Source organism: Peromyscus eremicus, chromosome 19 (assembly GCF_949786415.1).
Source record: "Peromyscus eremicus chromosome 19, PerEre_H2_v1, whole genome shotgun sequence".
NCBI classification, from domain to species: Eukaryota; Metazoa; Chordata; class Mammalia; order Rodentia; family Cricetidae; genus Peromyscus; species Peromyscus eremicus.
In genome coordinates this window covers 30,791,205-30,805,911 of record NC_081435.1, presented here as the reverse complement: position 1 = coordinate 30,805,911, position 14,707 = coordinate 30,791,205, and the positions used below count along the sequence as shown (strand labels likewise).

General features: G+C 42.7%; 1 protein-coding gene across 6 annotated transcripts in view; it reads left to right on the top strand.

The window, feature by feature from the left end:
- The window catches only part of Prelid2 (PRELI domain containing 2), an 82,246-nt gene extending 68,927 nt beyond the window's left edge, over nucleotides 1–13,319 (top strand). For 5 of the 6 annotated variants that reach the window (XM_059246157.1, XM_059246155.1, XM_059246156.1 and 2 more), the window contains 2 exons: nucleotides 6,857–6,926; nucleotides 13,027–13,086. In XM_059246157.1, coding sequence (XP_059102140.1) covers nucleotides 6,857–6,916 — 60 coding nt within the window. In that variant the 3' untranslated portion in view covers nucleotides 6,917–6,926; nucleotides 13,027–13,086. The other variant, XM_059246154.1, reaches the window with a different exon arrangement.
- The last annotated feature ends 1,388 nt before the right edge of the window (nucleotides 13,320–14,707 follow it).

The following is a 14,707-nucleotide window of genomic DNA, read 5'->3' as shown; positions in this document are numbered from 1 at the left end:
TCCTTCACAAATGAAGCCCATCCTGTTGGGTTCTAGTGTATGTGGGATTCAGCAGTGGACACACATGGGCTCTTTCTTTGATTTCATGAAATACACCTTCTTATGGGGGTGACAGATATTTTAGAAGCTTGAGGATTGCTATATGGTTGCTATAGAGATAGTGGCATGTGGAGATTGGACCTAGACTGGCTTGGCTGTATATGCAGGGATGGCCACAGGAGTAGGCATTCTCTGAGGAGGGGGTAGGTCAACTGAGCTGTGAATGCTGCAGGAGGACTGCCACTTAAAGACCTGGGCTTCCTCAGAGAGAACAGTGGGGGAGAAAGAAGGCACAGATATGTTTCTGAGTAGGAAGCAGGCATGTGGGTCATGTCCATGGTCAGAGGAGAATGCAGAGGGATATGGCTGGAAGACTGGGAAGGAAACAGACCAGACAGAGCCTGATGAGTATGATTAGGGCCACAGGTCATGTTGGGAGTTGAGGCAACCAAGTGTTATTACTTTACCTTATTCATGTCTTCAGAATTCTGCATTGTTAACAAGATGATTCTGAACAAGTTCTATAGAAGCCATCTTAATGGAAAATAGAAGTTGAAGGGTAATGAAGTTTTTAAACTAAATTTGATGCAAAGCTTTCTGTTAAGTGGCCCATGATTTTATAGCGCAAAGTTTCACATTGAAAAGTATCTCTCTTTCTCAATATTTGTTGACTAATCCAGATTTCTCCAGACCTGGTGTGTGCTCCTGGCTCTCTCTCCATCATTCCCTCTTCTTCGTCTCATGCCTTCATCCTTTCCCTGTTTGGTCCCTTCATCTCTGCAGCAGCTCTTGTGATGCTGAATCTCCCACTTCCACTTCACGGATGCTGAACATGAGGCAGATTCATTCAAAGCAGTTCTTCCTAAACTCATTATTCTAGCATTCGTAAGTCATATGTTGGTAAGTTTTACAGCCCATCAGCATTGAGCACCTACAGTGTGTTGAATTCTGCCGAAGGTGCTGGTATTGAAACATAAGCTAAACTTGCACCTTAAGTGTGTACCTTTTCATCTCATCTAAAGTGGTAGGAATATAAATTGATTATTGATTGGTTAACTAGTACATTCATTCAGTGGACAGTGATGCTATGTCTCCTGTGTCCCAAGGCTGTCCTCTTCCACAAGATGCATGCATCCTTGTTTGTTTACTTGTTTGTTATTATTCTCTGTGTGTTGGAGTGGAAGTTGGGGGTGGAGGTATCACATGCTGTGCTGTATACGTGGAGGTCGGGACAACTTTGTAAAGTAGTCTCTTCACCTTTTACCTGTGTTCTAGGGATCAAACTTGAGTGGTCAAGACTTCATGGCAAGTGCTTTTACCTGCTAAGCCACTTCATCAGCCACGCCCCCCTCTAAACAGGATCGCATTCATCTCAGGCTGATCTTGAACTTGCTAGGTAGCCAAAGATGACCTTGAATTTCTGATCCCCCTTCCACAGCTTCCTGAATGTTGGGATTGCAGACATATGGTTTAAGCAGTGCTGGGGATGGAGCTTTGTGCATGCTGGGAACCAGCGAAGCTATGCCTCCAGCCTCACAGGATTACAGGAAGATTTAGGGGAAGCACAGCTATTTAATTGCAGGCTGTTTACCATAAACTAGCATTTTAACGCTAGGAATTATGGTAATCAGATTAGGCATGATTTTACCCAAATTTGAAAACAAGCCCATGTTGCTATCTCTATTCAAAGAGGAGGCAGTTAAGGTATAAAGAATTTTAAATTTTGCACCAAGTTTCACAGCAAACTTGGATATGACCCAAATGTCTCCAATAGAGTCATTAGCTGATTACAGTGTCATTTGTGGCTACAAAGGAGGTTTTATGTGCTACTGTCTCTTCCAGGAAGAAGTGGAACTAAGGAGGAGAATGTGTGTGTGTGGGTGGGTGGGGAACCAGGAGTTTGGAAGATGGGTTGTATAATCATCCTGTTTCCTTCCCTATTCTGTCCAGTTTCCTGTGATAACTGCTTAACAGCGAAAGTGCTATATGTAGCTCCCTGCTCCAAGGCCTTTTCCTAACCTTCTTGGGGTCCCTCTTTACCTTCTCTGGTATCTGTGACTCAGAAGCCACTTTGGTGTTTACTCATATCTCTCCTCCTCTGGTTGTTCTTCCGACTTGTCTCTTCTTGTGTACCTGACCACTCCTTGCCCTTTTCTATAAGTTGCAACACTTTTCAGAGATTGGCTTGCCTCTCAGTTGTTTTTCATTCTTCCATGAGACCATGACCTCTGACTGTGTGTTTTTGTCAGTGGGACATCATGTCCTGTTGGATCTCTATGCCACTAGATGAAGCCTCATACACACAGTGGCAACTGGTACTATGGACAGTGTCTTAATTAGGTTAGCTATTGCTGTGATAAAACACCATTGACCAAAAGCAACTTGGGGATGGAAGGGCTTACTTAGCTTCCACTTCCACATCACAGTCCATCATGGAAGGAAGCCAGGGCAGGAACTTAAGGCAGGAAACCAGAGGCAGGAACTGAAACAGAGGCCATGGAGGAATGCTACTTACTAGCTTGCTCCTCATGGCTTATTCAGTTTGCTTTTTTATATCTTAATAACACCTGCTCAGGAATAGCACCACCCACAATGGGCTGCACCCTTCTCCATCAATCAATCACCAGTCAAGAAAATGCCCCATAGGCTTGCCTACAGGCCAGTCTTAGGGAAGCATTTTCTCAATTGAGGTTCCCTCCTCTCAGATGACTCTGGCTTGTGTCAAGTTGACAAAAATTTAGCTAGCTCAGGCAGTATTTGCTCTAAAGCCATGAATCACAAGAAGGAAGTTCTTTCCAGTGGGGTCTTTGACACAATTTTTATTACTGTGATAATTAAGTGAGCAGCTCTCTTATTAGGAGCTCAGCATGGGTATGCCTTTGGGGAACTGCTCCGGTGTCTGTAATTTTTGTAAGGTCTAATATGACTCCCTTTGGAGTCTCCCAGGTAAATCAGACCTTCATTAAGGGAGCATCAACTTGATTATAAAATAAACACACTATCTAGATCTAGCCATCTTTGATTCTACCTCTCTTGAAGACACAGTTTGGTCCTGCAGTAATAATCAGTGATTTCTCAGAAACAGAGAAGGGTTTTTGTGAAGGATTTCCAACCTGAAAGGCTCTGAGACTAAATGGGAGTACCTTTAGGTGTTGCTGTCCTGACATTAGGGACATGAGGCCCTGAGATGGCTCACTTGCCTATGCATTGACAAGTGGGGAAAGATGGCCTAGTAATAGAGGAAAAACCATTCCGAGGGCAGAGAGATAATAAAATCAAGCTGGTTTATGGTTTGTCAGCCCAAAAAGCTTTTAAAGCATATCCAAAAGGTGGATGCACTTAATGTTTACTCTGCATGAAGGCCTCATTGTGTGATAAGGGGTATAAATTTAGCCTCTTTAAGTCTCATCTCTGGGGTGAGATTTGAGTGTTAGAATGAACTTTATTTGAAAGTACTATTGATTGGGCTTTGATTTGGCCCCTCCTTACCAAGAGAGGTGCCAAATAATGGCTAGCCTACTGTTCGGAGTTTTCTTTTTCTTAATTCACTTTATAAGCCTTTTCCCCTGCCCTCACGCTCCCCTTTCTATATCTAACTATTCTTCTTAAGAGTAAAGTGCTATGAGAGGGGGAAAGAGGGAAAGAAAAATCAACTGTCACATTGTGAACATAATTGATTCAATAAACATCATCTTTGAATTCCCAGAGCAAACCTTGGAATCTTTATTTACGTCAATTAGTGGCCTGGTAAGTGGTGGAGGTCTTAATTTAGACGGATGAGACAGATTACGGGTTAGTTCTCTCTTCCCAAGAAAGAACGTGCTTTCCTTGTTTTAAAGACATACTGTCCAGATGTGTACAGCTACTCTGAAAAATGTAAGTTTGAAAAAAGAATTTATGTAGCAGTTTTTCTGGAAATAAGAGGACATGTAATTATTTAGGGGGGGGGGTTGTTGGAACAAGAAAAAAAAATTTGAAACAAGAAAGAAAATTCCCTGTAAAGGGCAGAGACTTTTTCTTAGCTGTTCACCATTTAATATCCAGTGCACACAGCAGGCACACAATAAATATTAGTCAGGTGTATTGTTGAATAAATGAACACGGAAGTGAACACTGTCCTGATCTGGTAGATTTTATCTTATTAGTTGTTGTACCCCTGGTCCCCACTCCTTCTTCCTCAGTGTTCTAGGAGACTAGTTTTCTTTTTTGATGTTGTTTGTTTTTTTAAGATTTATTTTTAGTTATATGTGTATGTGAGCATATATGCATGTGAATGCAGGTGTCTGAGGAGACCAGAAAAGGGTGTAGGATCCCCTTGGAGCTGGAGTTGCAGGAGATTGTGAGCTGCCTGATGTGGGTGCCGGGAATTGAATCCAGGTTTCCTACGAAGAGCAGCTAGTGCTCTTAGCCACTGAGCCATCTCTCTGGCCCCAACAGGAGACTAATTTTCAAAGTACAGTTTGAGAGAACATCTCCAGGTATGATTACAGAGAGCCTGCTTCATCATGCCCAGATGGGCAGAGCTGGAGGGGGACCTTAGAAATGTTACAAAGCTATTATTTACAAATCCTTGGAAATTGCATTTCAGAATCTTCCAAAGGGTGTTATCAATGCACAGTTCCAGGGCCTGGCGCTGGAATTCTGGTGGAAGTCACTGTGGGGGCTGAGGAGCCTGTAATCCCTATTGTGAGTAGCCCTAGTTGCTTTGGTATACTGGAAGTAGATGGCCTCAAAGTCCCCTGACCTTGGTAGTCAAAGGCACTTCTTGGTGAAAGTGACCATCCTAAGGAACCAGCTTTAGAAAGGCTGTGAGCTGTAAACAGGGTCCGAGTCTCCTGGCTCAGATGACCGTTACTGGTCCTTTGGTTTGCTGTCCTGCTTCATCTGACAAGCCATGCTTCTCAGCCTCTGTCATGATCCTTTAATACTGCAGCATTGTCTGCGGTGATGGCCCTGGCACAGCTGGAAGGACTTTCAGAATCATATCTCATTTGTTCTGCTTTGGTGTGAAAGGTGTGCGTGTGCGTGTGCGTTTGCGTGTGCGTGTGTGTGTGTGTGTAGGTGTGCGTGTGTGTGCGTGTGTGTATGATGTATGTTCATGTGGGTATGCTAATGTGCACACAAGGTTCACATGTATATGCATGCATGTGGAGGCCAGAAGTTGCTGTTAGGCATCTTCCTCGACCATTTTCCACCATATCTTTTCAAGATGTGTCTCTTGTTTAACCTGGAGCCCATGGATTTGTCTAGAATTGACAATTCTGTCTCTGCTCTCTTGCCTCCCAGTGCTGGAAATACAGATGTGTGGTCAACGTTTTTTGTTTGTTTGTCTGTTTGGTCTTTTAAAAGAACGTGTTGGGAGTTTGAACTCAGGTCCCCATCTTCTCTTGTCAAGCACTTCAGCCACGCGGTCACTTTCCAAGCCTCTGTTTTATTGTGTTCACTAGTGATGCCTTTGCTTCCTTCCAGTCCTTGTCTCCTGTCTCACACAAGCACCAGTGGTGGGTCCCAGCCCTTCTTTTGTAGGCCAACTCAACATTGCCCAGCCCTGCTTGAACTTAAGGGAATCACGTGAGAGGTTGTCAAAGGTACAGAACACTGGGGCCCCACCGGAGTCCCATTAAACCCGCCTTTCTGGGAGAGGCCTGGGGAACCTTTTTAAAGTTCTTTTCATTGCTACGATTCTCGACATTTCTAGTCTCTGTGAACAGCAGGCCCCTTTCTTTCTGGATCCGGGTGTGCAGTTTTTAAGACCTTACCTCATAGTTATGCCTCAGCCCCATCTTTCCCTGCAAGCTATTCTCTAGCCTGCAGAACTGGTCTCCAAAGTAGGATGGGGGTATCTGCCATCTTCTTTCCTTCAAGAACAAGAGTAGGCAGGGTGGCATGGGAAGTCATGGAATGTACAGTGCAGAAGACTGGTGTGTGGGGCTGAAACCAGGGTGGAGTGCCTGTGCGCTTCCCTGGCATCACGATGTGGGAGCTTTGGGCGCACACTTAAACCTCTTTGAACATCTGTGTTCTAACTAGGAAAGCGGTTTTGTCTGTATCAAACAAGGTGTCAGAGTGGGGATGTATGTATAGAGTGTGTTGGAGAGGGCTGTGGGGAGCATCTCTGTAAGGAGGGAAACCAGGGAGGCTGGCTGAGATACAGCTGCAGCAGAGGTCTCAGCTACGCCACGGAGAGCCATGGGGGTGCAATACCCTTCACAGTTGTTGGCGATTGAGAGAAGAGAGTCATTATGTCTTCATATCCACCAGTCATAGGATATGGGCTGGTACTGGAGAGAGGGCATGACCTCAGGTGATGATGTGCCTTGGCTGTGATGTCCTTGTGCCTGCAGCGGTCCACAATAGGTTCTTGTGGGTGGGGAAAGAGTGCCTTCATCTTGGAGAGCATCTCAGTGGGGTATGGTAGCACCTGCTGCCCGTACCAGCACGCATGAACCTTGGCAGTGAAGCCAGCACAATTGTCGCCATTCAGCAAACATTTACAGTTGCCATTATCCCAACTCTGGCAAGCTGTGCCACTTGTGAGACATTGCTTACCTTGGCTTGGCTTGCCTTCTGATGTTGCAAGCAGATTCCAAACCCCGCTCTGCCCACCTCCTAAACAGCTCCGAGAACATGCCGGGAAAGCAGAAGGGGGATTGCTGAGTGAAATATTACAAAAATGTCAGGGATGACTGAGCCCACTTTTCTTCAATGAATATATATGGTCGGGACCCGGATTCCCTGAAGGGAAAAGGTTGTGATAAATGTAATGGTGCTTGTCTATGAAAGATGGCATTTTGATTTTTCTTTCTTCTCTCTGTAGGGAATTAGAATAATGGAGATGCTGCTAAAGGAACAGTGTGGTGCCCCCTTAGTGGAATAAAGAATCATCAGTGAGTATCAAAAGCAAAATCAGAATTATTTACTCAAGCCATGTTTCCATGCTTATAAACCTGGCATTATGAATCAGCCTCCCTGAGCTATTCACTGTACGTTTCCTAGTGATACCCATAGAATACTATTTCACAGGCATTTTGTTATCTGCTCAGCAGCTTTATTTGCTTGGCTCTCTGATTTTCAAAGCAGTTTTGTACTATGCGCTGAGTTACAACTGCTTTCAAATCGCTAAAACTGTTTGGTATAATCTGCCATGATTGAGGCCCTTGGGGTGGCAGAGATTTGTAAAGGCTGCTCTCAGGATTAACTGAAGCTTACTTATTGTTCTCAGAACAATAAGAAAGGAGACTTAAAGCTGTAATTGGGGCAGGAAGGATCACAGAAAAGGAACATGTTGATTGGCCAACTAAAACAAATACATCTTACTAGTCTGGAAACTAATCCCCAAGACCAAAATACGAAATTCTCCTAAGTGTACAACTTCTTTAATACTGACCTAAGGTGCTGTGTGACAAACTTTATACCTGACCTTATGTGGTGGGTGGCAGTCCAAAGAAGGAAAACTGAAAGTATTGTATATAAATGATCTTCAAGCTATAAGTATACAGTCTATATAAAAAGGAAATGAATTTAGTGTTTACACTTGGGTTCCAATCCCAGGGAATCTCATTATATATGTGCAAATATTGCAAAAATATGAAAAGTTCCCTAATCCAAAATACTTCTGGATCCAGGCAGTTTGGATAAGGGATACGCAATAAGCATATACTTTCCACTGCCTGAAATGCTGTTCAGAAGGAATCCGAACCTTCTGTAATTCATGGGCTCCGGCTTGAGTGCCTTGGGTGATTAGGAGTGTTTGTCAAGGGCACTATTGACTAGCAATCCATAATTACCTTAGGCCAGCTTAAAAGGACACTCTATACATAGTTTTCTATAAACAACCTGGTGTTTTAATTGTGGCATACAACGAACTCTGAGAGCAATTAACCAAAGAAGAAATGATAGGACCATTCATGTACAAGTACCTTGAGTTTCAAAGCATGCCAGTCATGCCTCTGAATGGACAGTAGTTGGAGAGTTGCATTTCTGTTGATTTGCAAGTTGTACGCCCACCATTCTAATGACTACTTAGCTGTATACACTTGACATATAGTAGATTCCAATGTTATTGGAGGACTAAACAAGATAATTTTATTTAGTACAGGCATGGCATGTGGTAGGTGCTCATAGAGTGTTAGAATTGAATCTAGGTATGGTTTGTTCTTATATCCATCCTGCTCCTTAAACAAATTATAAAGAACTTGGCTATTTCTCCCTGTTTTTCTAGGCTGGCATGTCTGTGAGGATGACTATATTAGTTACTCTGCTCACTACTGTGATATAATACCTCACAGAAGCAACTTTAAGGAAGTATTGGTTGTAGTATTAAGGCCACTCCACATAGTTAAAAGGGAGGTTTATTTTGTGGGGTAACTTACAAGTGAAGGGATAGGTTACAGGATCCGAAAAAGGTGTAGCGCAGTCCGGCGGTGTTCTCTGGAGAACTCTGCTTGGTCTACCTCCAGCATCCAGGATCCAGGAACCAAGAGAGCTGGCACATCCAGATCTCGAGTCTTAAGGGCTCCTGTCTTGGCCCCACCTTGTAGGTGTAACAGTTACCGAAGCCTCAGTGGGGGTAGTACTTCCAGGTCAAAGCTGGAACAACTACCCACTACAAGGAAGGAAGATTTATTTTACTTATGTTTTAAGAAGAGATGGAGTACAGTGTGGTGGCAGGATTGTAAGGTGGCTGATCCCATTGCTTTCCCAGCAGGGAACAGAGAGATATGAATGTTGGTGCTCATTCGGTCTTCTCCTTTTTCCATTTATGTTAAATTCAGAATCCCAACCCATGCCATGATGCCACCAACACTCTGGGCATGTCTTCCCTTCTTGCATAAATTTCTCTGGAAATATCCTCCCAGCCTCACCTAGAATTGTATGTCCCAACCACCTCTGAATCCAGTCAGTTGACAGCGAGGACAAACAAGCTCATCCTTTATCAATGTGACACCCAGACACCTTGAACTGTAACATTCTACCCTTTGTCCTCAAGGGCTCATGGCCCTCTCATAATACATTATGAGGTCTTCTAAATACATCTCATAATGTAGTAAAAGATACCAACTGAAAAAAAAAAACCAGTAGCTTCTGATGGGTCTTATGGTCAGATAAAAGGAAAGACATCTACATATTAGATACCAGGAAATGTATTAATCTATTCAATCAAGGCAAGTGCAGCTTGGACATGATTAGAGTCCTCACTTGATTCAACTCACAATAGTTAACTGTCATTCTCCAGTGTCCACCAGCTGCACAGGCCAAATGGACTTAAATGGAGATATGGTTGGAGTCATCACCCCTGTGGCCTTGATGGTGGCTCTCATCTTCACAATCTCCCCAGGGATGCAGTAATGGCTTTGCTTTACTGTAGTCCCAGGTAGAGGCATCTTTAATGGCTTCCATTTGGCTGCTTCCATCTTAATAGACCCCACTCTAACTAAGTACTAATGCGCGTGTGCCCTTGGGCACTGATCCCGACTTACCCAGGGGGTGAGATCTGAAGTCAGCTCTAAGTTACACGAGGGACTTTGGAAAGGCAATGCTTGCTAGTTTCCAAGCTTTGAATTAGTGGTCTTGAAATTTTAGTCAACATCAGGAACAGCTGGAGGATTTTAAAGCATAGACTAGTGGACCCACTCCTGGAGTTCTGGTTGACCAAGTCTTGCGGGGGTTGGGGTGGGGGGGGGTGGAAGGGCGGGTCTCCTGAGCTCATCTTGGGTAGAGATGATGGAGGCAGTCAAGAGCTAGGACACCAAGAAAGCAGATAACTGGGCTTTTAGCATCTTTGGGTATACGTTTACCTTTATATCAGTTATTAATGGTTTGCATCCTGTATTTTCCCCTGATTTTTTTTCATCAAAGCCTCTTCTTGCATTATTCATTCATTCGTTTGTTTATTTTCTGAATGTAATGTAGACAAGCTCCAGGTTAGAGCAAATTCACCCAAAACAAGGAGTCAAGGCTCATGCCAGCTTGTGGTTCTAAGTCAGTTTGGATGTAAAGTGTTGTTAGTAAAGATGAGTAAATTTAAAAAGTTTACAGTGTGGCCTGTTGTCTTTCAGTCATGACCAGCCTATGGCCCATGTAGCCCATGACATCTATCAGTGCAGCTTAACACAAAATAATAAACTCGTACTTTGGAGATGATGATGATGATGATGATGATGATGATTTTAGCCTGTGTGTATGACTTGATACACAGTTCTCCAGTATGAACTTTGTAGATGATAATGTTTTTGTAGTAGCAAGAGGTAGGACACTTGGATTTTCTTTTTTTTCTTTTTACCATGTGAGACTAACCTATGACTTGGGCTTATCCTGGTGTATAAGAAGCAGCTTATTCCATCTCAGGCAGCTAAGTGGTCGAGGTCTGCATAGTGTCAGGACTTTGGAGTGGGACAGTAGCATTTGGTGCCACAGAATTCCTGTGTTATATGCATAGAGCAGGCTGTCATAATTCATAACCCATTTTCTCAAAGGAGTAAATGTAAAGGAAGGGATATATATTCTTCATATATGCATCTACAATTACTGTAAATTAAAGACTACCAGTTAAGCTTTAAGCTGTTCCAATCAACTTCATTGAGTTATTACTTATATACAATTAAATTGATGATTCCATTTTGTGAAGTATAAATAAATAGTTCTGTAATCATCACTACAAATCAGACTTGGAAAAATTTGAGGCTTTGGTGTTGTAGCCCAGCCACAGCTTTATTCTCTCTCCTTCCCATTTTCTTGACAATTTTTACAAAGCTTTTGTAGTTTAAAATGCTTCTGTTTTTATGGAACGTTCTTCCTTTCTCAAAAATAGCTTTATGGAAAATAAGTTGTAGGTGGGGCGTGTACTGTTCTTGAGTTGTGAAGTGATAAAATTAAACGGAAAGGAGCCAGCATTTGGGGGGCTGGGACAGGGTGGCTGAGAGTTTAGGAGCAGCCTGGGCTATGGAGTGAGACTTGCTTCGAAACTAAAAACAAAGTCTGAAAAGATGGCTCATTGAGAGGTGTTTGCCCCCAACCCTGGTAGTCTGGGTTCAGTCTTGTGGCCACAGGTAGTAGAAGGAGGGTACTGACTCCCACAGGTTGTCCCATGTCCTGCACACATGTGTGGTGTATGTGAATGCACATGCACACGCGCCCCCCCCCAGGGAGGGAGGGAGGGAAGAAGGGAGGGAGGGAGAGAGAGAGAGAGAGAGAGAGAGAGAGAGAGAGAGAGAGAGGTAACTAAAATAAAAAGCAAATAAATATATAATAATGGGTAGGAGGGACCACACAGAGAATAGAGTTCAGAACACTGTAGCCGTAAAATGTATCCAGGCTGCTGCTTTTTATAAATTAAGATTTATTGGAACACAGCTGTGCTCTTGGCTACGTTCAAAGCTGCAGCAGCAGACTCGAATAGTTTTGACAGAGACCTTGCAGCCTTTACAGCCTCAATTATTTACTTTATTCTCCTTTTGTTGTTTGTTGGAAACAAGAAGGGCAAAGTTTGTTGTCTCCTGAGTTACTTTCATAAATTAATGTCCAGGATTGTGGTGGTGATTGTGTGGCCTTTGAAAACTATCACATGGATCACATCATACCTCTGCTCTTTATTTTTTTGACAGTTTATCTCCTCTGCATTTGTGCTAACAGCCTCACTTAGTGAAGACTCACATCATGCTATCTTAAGGCGTGATGAGATATTTAAATGCTAACAACAATGACATTAAAAGTGCCATCAACAGTGGTCACTGACGCACTCAGAGAGGTCCAGTGCACATGCAATAGAAATACAGGCATTCTGTTAACATTGACAATGTCATTGGAGCATGGTAATAATATGGGCACTGTTTATAATTCAATTGATATACCAACTTTGGAATTTTGCAACTCTCCATTTTCTTTTGTTTTTTGCATATGTGCATATGTATATGTATGCATTTATATGCATAAATGCAGGTGTGTGCATGTGTGTGTGTGTGTGTGTGTGTGTGTGTGTGTGTGTGTGTTTGTGTGATGGAGGGAAGGAGAGAGGGGATGATAATCTGAAGTATTGATTCTTACCTTGTACCTTATTCAAGATAGAGTCTCTTGATTTTTTTTTTTTTTTTTTGCTGTGTATACCAGGCCTGGGAGCAATCTTGTCTGAGTCCTGGGATGATAGGCACACATACTATTGCGTTTGACTTCATATGGTTTCTGGACATTTGGACCCAGGACATCACAATGTGTAGTGGGCCCTTTGCCCTCTGAACCATCTCTCCAGCCCAGTTCTCTGCCTTTAAAAGACAATTTGTAGAGTTACACAAATGTGCCAGAGGAGATATTATTTCATATTTTTACATCACATGCCTTTAATCCCAGCACTTAAGATGCAGATCTCTGAGTTCCAGGCAAGTCAGGGCTAACCCTACCCCCACAAAAACATAAAAATGTAGGATTTAAATTCATGGAACACATGCCTACATTTTTCATGGCACCTAGCATCAAAAGTAACATTCATGAACTTGCTGACCTGTGTGTCCAAGTGGGCATTTGCAAATGTAGAAAGCTTAGGTAATTTTCTCATGGACCAAAACGGAGGCATATAAATCTCACTAGCCAATATGCTTGTGGTGTTGCTGCTGGCACATCTATTTGATGGATTTTTGATTTCCTGTCACTTTTGAACAAAACAAATAGCCCTGACATCTGTTTGTTCTTGCCACTGGCTTGGTGAGGTCTGATAACACAGTAGAATTCTATCTCATCGGGATGATGAAGACCTCACTTTTAGCTGTATCTTGAGTTCCACTCTGAACTAGCTCCTCTAGGTAGCTGCACTTAATAAAATAAGGTGCTTGCTTTGTTCGAAGATCATTAGGAGGTCGGAATGCAATTTCTTCAAGAATTATCCATAGTGAGAGAATTCAAGTGACTCTTGGGAGTTGCTTCAGAAAAGAGGCCAAATAAGTATTGATTGGTGAGACGTGTTTATTAGGTGATAAAACCTATTTCTTTCTCTTGCAGGGAAGCTGCTGCTGTGTTTACTCTTTTTTTCTTTTCTTTTTTTTTTTTTTTTTTGTTTTTGAGAATCCCTTCTCAGCCACGACATCACAGGCACAATTATTGGATGCAAGTTTCAGGACACAGAATCTGTGGCTTAGAGAAAAGGAGACCTTCCTGCCGAGCACAGACTGACACTCTATTTTGGAGCCTGCTTCAAATCATGGGACTCATGGAGATGAGATCTTTCAGCTGGATTTTATGACATGGTCTCTTTACAATCTTATGAATAAAAGGAGAGAACATATCAGATGATATCTATGCTTCCTCAAGATGTTCTTCTGATTTCATGTGATGGTGTCAGGGCGGCCAGGGGCAGGATGGAGGTTTGGGAAGGCACCTTATACTCATTGGCTGTCAGCATCAGCATTCATAGGATCCAGGAGAGGATTCTGGGACACGTAAAGAGGTCCACCCTGGTACCTTTTTCCAGAGAGATGGATAGAAAGGCAGTGTGCCAGAGCTGTGGTGAAGCTAAGCCACATGTATATATACCATGGTCAGCTAACCCCATGTACACCAGCTAACCATGTGGATACCATGTTCAGGTAACCCCATGTATACCAGCTAACCACATGTATACACAATGGTCCGCTAATCACATGTATACCATGGTCAGCCAAGCCACGTGGATACTATGGTCAACTAAGCACATGTATACCATGGTCCGCTAAGCACATGTATACCATGGTCAGGTAAGCACATGTATACTATGGTCAGGTAAGCCACATCTATACCATGGTCAGCTAACCACATCTATACCATGGTCAGCTAAGCCATATCTATACCATGGTCAACTAACCACATGTATACCATGATTAGCTAAGCCACCTATGTATGAATATTTGAGATTCTCAGAAGTCAGTACAGTTTTTAGGAGATGACATGTAAACTCTGGCTTGTTCTTCTGCAAGAGCATGGAGTGAAGAGTATGAAGAGTCTGGCTGTGGCTCCCACTTACTTGTTTTGTGATGTGGCACAAACTATACAGCTCTGTTTTTGACTAGTAAAGTGGGAGTAATCAGGCACGATTCTTTCATCTGTGGGTTTAGTCTGAAGAGCACAGGTTTGGGGCCAGTCAGATTGGTGTGGATTAAATCCTGGTTCTGCCACCGATTATTTAATGGGTGTGCACATCATTTTTAAACCTTTCCACAGCTAATTTAAATAAAAATTGCGCAATGGGGTAATGGGTATAAATGAGGTTATTGGACTGACTTAAGATAGTTTATAAAAATATTAAATAGGATCTATTATTATGTGAAATGATTTTTGAGCATTTGCTTTTCTGTATTCTTTTTGTTGTCTACTTTTTTTTTTCTTGAGACACAGACTCTCTATGTATCCAAAAATGATCTTGAACTCCTGATCCTTCTGCCTCTGTCTCCAGAGTGCTGGGTTGACGGGTGGATGCTGAGGATTGAACTCAGAGCTTGGTGAATGCCGGCAAGCACTGTACTAATGGCGTTACATACCTAGCCTGGGCGTCTGCTTTTCAGCTGTGATGTAGATGGTATTAGTGGGTGAAATTTCGATGACATTAGTTTGCATTTCCCGTGATGAGAAGCCAAAATATAAATGCATACCGTCTAACAGAAAGCTTGAAAGGAAGTAATAATTCGGAATTCATCTTAAGATAAAAATT